Source organism: Daktulosphaira vitifoliae, unplaced genomic scaffold, assembly GCF_025091365.1.
Source record: "Daktulosphaira vitifoliae isolate Bord-2020 unplaced genomic scaffold, ASM2509136v1 Scaffold_2, whole genome shotgun sequence".
NCBI classification, from domain to species: Eukaryota; Metazoa; Arthropoda; class Insecta; order Hemiptera; family Phylloxeridae; genus Daktulosphaira; species Daktulosphaira vitifoliae.
The window spans coordinates 6,024,848-6,030,842 of record NW_026099573.1 but is presented as its reverse complement, the minus strand read 5'-3'; the positions used below and the strand labels follow the sequence as shown (position 1 = coordinate 6,030,842).

Below are 5,995 nucleotides of genomic sequence, written 5' to 3'. Positions count from 1 at the left end.
ACATATATCAAATTAAAGCTTATTTTGTGTACTATAAAATAAAAATAAAAATTTGTCCCGATGACCTATCTTCTATGCGCAAATGGCTACCGTATTCAAAAATATGCTATTTTTCTATTAAAATTCTAGGTTTTGTATTTTATTTTATTTTAAAATATCTTATTAGGAGAATACATGGTGAAAATAGCTACCGTATTTAAAAATATGCTATTATTGTGTTAAAATTCTTGGTTTTGTATTTTATTTTATTATAAGGAGATAACACTGATTTTCATAAATATTATATCAATCTAAATGGCATAGTATAAAAAATTAATCATATTTAAATTTTTTTATTTCTTTGAAGTCGAGAAAAATAACTTTAAAATTTGAACTAGCTAAATTTCCATTGTTATTAAGTGACGAATGAGACGTACGGTTTTTGAAGCGTTTTTTATGATAGTGATTTTAATCACTGTCAGATATAATCTATACTGGACCCAACTATGCCACGACCCCACTGTGCCGCCACCCCACTGTGCTGGTTTTTTTTTATTTTCATAAGTTTAATAATTATAATTAGTATTTATTCATATATTATATTTTAAAATCAAAGAATTACTAATTAGGATATAATCAAAGAAATAAGAGTTGATGTTGCTTTTGGAATAATCCACCAATATCTCAAAATGAAACACTATCTACAGATTTGCATCGAAGCGTTTCTTATGATAGTGATTTTAATCACTGTCAAATATCATCTATACTTAAAAAAAAAAACACATCATAGTAAAATTAATACCTTCTCAGCTTTGCATCGAAGCTAAAATGTATGATGAAAAAAAATTATTCATAGATATAAAATACGCCAATTTTGACACCGTGTTGTATAAAACAATACTAGTTTCAATTTACATAAGAAAACTTAATAGTTATAAAATTAAATCTTAAATTTATTTATTTCGTTATAAATAATAAGCTATCATTAAAAAATGAATTTCACTCATTCAATTGTCTTCTTTTTAACTCTTTTGATTGATAAATTGTTTTGATTTCATATTTTTCCATAATTCAATGATATTTTGTGCAGCCATTTCTTTAGCAGTGGAGCGCTTATTACTATGTCCTTTTAAAAGTTAGTACATAAAATATAAAATTATTATAACAGATAATATTTGAGTATTAACGAGTTATGATATTAATTTTATAATTACCTATTGCCACGAAATCCATTGCCTCACATTGAATAGAATAATGCATTTCAAGCTTGAAATTTATTTTAGTTCGACGAAGTAGTGTGTATTTTGGTGGTAAAAAATTATTACTTTTACAAGCTTTCTCTAAAATCTCGATGTAATTTGTTTTAGCGAATAAAGGATTGAGATCTTTCAATCTTAATTCAGATATGAAAGTAATAGTTTATGTTTATTGTTATTGCTTTTATTGTTTAACGATCATAATTACTCTTTTTCGGAAAATTTTCTAATATGTGAAGAAAGAGAATTAACATTTTGTTTTTTTAAAATTGCTCTAAGCATTTCAATAGAAGCATTTTCTTTTGCCTTAATTTTAGTAGTCCCTCTTCCTTCCACTGAAACAAATAATACAACTATTTTTAAAACTCAACTCATTCAAAAATAAACAATTCAACTTACCATACATTCCAAATAATGTACAAGAATAATTGTAGATAATATTAGGATTACTTATATCAGTTGTCAATAAACGATAAATTGGAGTAATTCCTCTGTCTTTAATTTTACTTCTAAGTATATCCATTGGTGATCGTAAATCTGCTAAAATAAGTTTTGTTTCTTTGAACTTTTGCTGACGTTCCTTTAAATTTAAATTATACAAATAGCTATAAGAAATATTATATTAATTAATAAATCCAATGTATCCAATGCTATGTAATGTAACACATACTCCTTTAGAATTTTTGATAAAAAATGATAAAATTAATGTACTTTAATTCATATAAAATACAGAAACATTATAACTTATTATTATCCATTATAACTTATAATGGATGTCCTATTGGTTTCTGTATATAAAACTTTAATTACTCGATTGGTCCAAGTAATTAGTAGAAATGACTTAATAATAAAGGTAAATAGCTAGTAATATGTCAATTGTGATATAAACACAGATAATTGTAAAATTTGACATTTCATACTTAAATTAGATCTATTTTATAATCATAAAAATGTATAAATGCATACTTTAAGAGTATTATAGTTATTTTAAAATACAACAGAAAATTAAATAAGAATTATTTAATAAATTGAGAAAGATTTGGAAAATCTGGAAACAACTAGATAAATATGTGGAGGATCATGAATATTAAGGAATCAAGGTAGAAGCGACAAAAGTTTTTTAAAATTCTAGTAAAGACATAAAAAAAAAATTAAGTTTTAGTGAATAAGTTATGGTATTTGTGAAAAATGTGTTGAAATTATTACTAAGAAACTTTTTTATTCCATTTACCCTTAAAATAATCATTTCAGTTAAAACTTACGATTTCTTTTGCTCTACGTTTAAACACAAAATTTATCTGGAACTGAGCAGATGATTCTTTTTTTATTTCTGGAAATAACAAATTACTCGGGAACTTCAAGTATTGTGCAATTTCGTTATATCTTTCAGTATTGGAATAAATTGATTCTTTTATCCATTTAAGTTTTTCAGTTCGACTCTTGATTATTTTATTTCGTTGTACTTTACTTTTAAAATGATTATCATCCGCTAGAAGATATATAATGCTTATAAACTAAATCTATTAATAGATTAATTGATCATGAATCGGTAATGCAAAACAACAAAACTAGTATCTTAAAAACAAATTAGATAAGGAAATACTAAAAAAAAAAAAAAAATACTACGATAAGGTAATTTGAATTACACAATTTTGGATATATTTTTACACATGTTGGGTTTTATGATGATTATCAGATTGAATTTGATGAGATAATCAAAATAAAGTTTAAAAAAGTTTTTATTATATTTATACCCATCAAATCAATTTCCTTAGCTAAATCAGACTTTTCTATATTCAACAAATTGTACAATCGTGTTATCATTTCAAATGCTGATTTCATTTGTGTCTTCATTTGATCAATCTTATTTTTCAATAGCTCTGGCGGTAGCACTAATTTAAATGAATAAACGTCCATCAAAAAGAAAATCCTTATAAGTTTAAAAATTTACTATTATCTCCTTACAAAATTATTTACATAGAATATAAATAAAAATATCTCTCACTTATTAAATTAAATACAAACAAGTTCATAATAAGATAATAAAAGTAAAATAAGATTCAATCATATGACCAAATATTCATCATGTATATGCATCAATTATAGAAAAATATTTTAATGATTAAATCTATCCAAAAAGTTATCAAGGTCCGAATCAATGTAATATGAAAAACTTTACTTTGGTAAATAAGAAACTCAAAATACTACCACCTTTATTGTTTTTAATATTTATTTACTTGTATAAAACAAGTAAATAATTATCATGTTTGTGCTTTATAAATAAAAATTCATGTAGCATAAAAATAGATATTTGAAGTTCTTATAAATTTGTATAGATAAGAGTATTTATTTTTATTAGCCAAAAATTATATCAGTCATATTATAGAAAAGGTTTATTGTTTTAACTTCAAAAGTGTGGATTTACCTCATGGGAATTTTAAATTTGTTTTTGCTTTCCTAAAAAATTACTTAAATTTATAAATTATTTTTTGAAAAGTATGACACGGCCCGCGTCGCTTCGTTATACACGATGCCCCGCGACTCGTGCCACCTTTATCAGCCGTCGCTCTATTTTATGAGTATTTGACTGACCAACACCGCGTGTTATACGCTACGGTGCAAAGTCCAGCAAATGCCGCACGGCCGACGACGACCCGCCGCACATGGTGCCAGAGCCTTCCTCCCGTTGTGAAAGCGACAACGTCGACCAACCGAACCGCACCCGCGCACCGTCGCCAACAACGCTGCTAACCATTTGCCGTCCAAGGATTACGCCGGACATCGCGTCGTCGACGCCAGCGAAAGTGCCGCGATATTATGCGAAGATTATTATTACTGTGTTAATATTTTCGGTTTGTTTTATTTTTGTTAACATAATCTGTTGTCGCTCATTTAATAAACGGCCCACGGGTCTCTACCCTCAAAACCAGTGTCGACCACATTTTTGCGACGTAAGTCGTGTCAAGTATCTCTGCATAAACTTATGTTTGCTATCAATTAAATTAAATTTAATTCAACCAATTTAAATTGATCGAAAAATTAATTTAAATTTTACATTTTTATTATTAACTAAATAATTATAATCGATACGAATAGTTGAACATAAATTATTTCCTGAATATCAGCTGAATGGTCAATGCCCAATTATTAAAATTTTTATTAATTTGACTCCCTTTCCAAAACAACAATTTTTAAAGATTAGTTACAAGAATTAATCATGCGTTCTTTTTCCACTGACAATTCTGTGATAAAGTTGTTGACAGCTGTAAACATTTGTCGTCTTTCCTGTTCATATACTTGATTTTGATTTGAATCAATTGGTTTTTTTATCACGTTTTCCCATTCTTTAAGTTGGCGTTTTCTATGATCGTGACGAATGGTCTCAAACGTTTCTTCGATCTATCATAAATTGAAAAAGCTATTGTATGATATATTTTAAAAATATAAGATAAATATATAATTATTACTTTTAGATCTGTAATCATTTTATTTTTTTTCAGTTAAAATTAGATTTAGAAGACTAATTGATTTGTATATTGCCACGAAACTTAGTAACAAACAAATTAATAATTATGTTATCGATTTTATTAAATCTATAAATTTTTGTTTAATGAAGCAGTGGGTTCATAATATCTAATATTACTAAAATAAATAGCTTTTTAAACTATTTTACAATAAAACACATCATTTTTTTTTTTATTATTGTTTTAATATATTTAATACTTAATGTATACAAAAATTTTTTTATGACACAATATTTTAATTAAACATTTTTAGTTTAGAACTTTATTTATATATAACAGTTGGTGGTTCACTTAAATCAAATACTTTAGACTTCTTCATGGTTTCTTCATGAACAGGAGCTAATTCTATAGCATGTTGTAATTCCGGTCCATAAATATTACCTCGCGATGGTACTAATGTAAGTGCTGCTTTAAGTTCATCCACTGCCAAATGAGCTGATTGTAATTCGATCAATCCTTTTGCTCGATAATAATAAGCTTCCGATCTCCATAATAAATTACTCTCGACAAGCGGAACCATCAACTCTAATGCCTTATAATTTAAATAAGATATAATTCAACTAATAATTGAATTGTATAAAAAAAAATTTTATTAACTTAATTTTCATAGATTAAATATTAACTTACTTTTGTAGAATCTTCAATAGTTTTATGATAGTTTTTTACCAGAAAATGTGCTTTTGATCTATTTAAATATAATACTGCCATTTTAGGGCTTAATTTTATTCCATGCGAGTAAGCACTTATGGCTCCAAAGTAGTTATTTTCTTTCAAAAATATACTATGAAAAAAATTCAATTTTTTAATTATTATTTTATTTTATTATTACTTCCAAGAGAATATCTATTAAAAATTTGATTTTTTTATATTTAATATCACCAGGTTCAGAAATAATTGCGGGTTTATTTTCAATAATATTATTAAAAAAATTTATTTAAAATATTTTATGTGAAATATAATTTTATTATACTTCACAGTATAATAAAATTCTCGTTAGAACTACCTGATCAACTCGAGATATAAATAATAATAATTTAGAAAAACTTCAACTGAGAATACTAAAATAATTATATAAATTAATCAAATTAAATCCATATACATAAATGGTTTGATAAAAAAAAAAAAAAAAAAAATTGAAAAGTATTTGACGAACGACCGTTACTTATAAATATTTTCATGAATATCATATATTTTAGCTTACACTTTATTATTAAAAACGGTAGCACAGTGGGGTCG

The 5,995-nt window shown here is 25.6% G+C and overlaps 1 protein-coding gene across 1 annotated transcript; it reads right to left on the bottom strand.

Annotated features, from left to right (window-relative positions):
- Positions 1 to 1,001: 1,001 nt before the first annotated feature.
- On the bottom strand, positions 1,002 to 5,467 carry LOC126897926 (uncharacterized). Its single transcript, XM_050671873.1, has 9 exons — positions 5,387 to 5,467; positions 5,037 to 5,291; positions 4,442 to 4,634; positions 2,990 to 3,127; positions 2,498 to 2,724; positions 1,635 to 1,815; positions 1,444 to 1,570; positions 1,194 to 1,372; positions 1,002 to 1,105 (listed from the first exon to the last, which is right to left on the bottom strand). The coding sequence occupies exons 1-9, from the start codon at positions 5,465 to 5,467 to the stop codon at positions 1,002 to 1,004; spliced, it is 1,485 nt and encodes a 494-aa protein (XP_050527830.1).
- Between the last annotated feature and the right edge of the window lie 528 nt (positions 5,468 to 5,995).

What these genes read in the sequence shown, in the direction of transcription:
- LOC126897926 (XM_050671873.1), bottom strand. Translation starts at nt 5,467, where the DNA reads ATGGCAGTATTATATTTAAATAGATCAAAAGCACATTTTCTGGTAAAA. An exon ending in AACGTAGAGCAAAAGAAATC is followed by an intron (nt 1,816 to 2,497) that starts GTAAGTTTTAAC and finishes TTAAATTTAAAG; the next exon opens with GAACGTCAGCAAAAGTTCAA. An exon ending in TACATTATTTGGAATGTATG is followed by an intron (nt 1,571 to 1,634) that starts GTAAGTTGAATT and finishes TATTTGTTTCAG; the next exon opens with TGGAAGGAAGAGGGACTACT.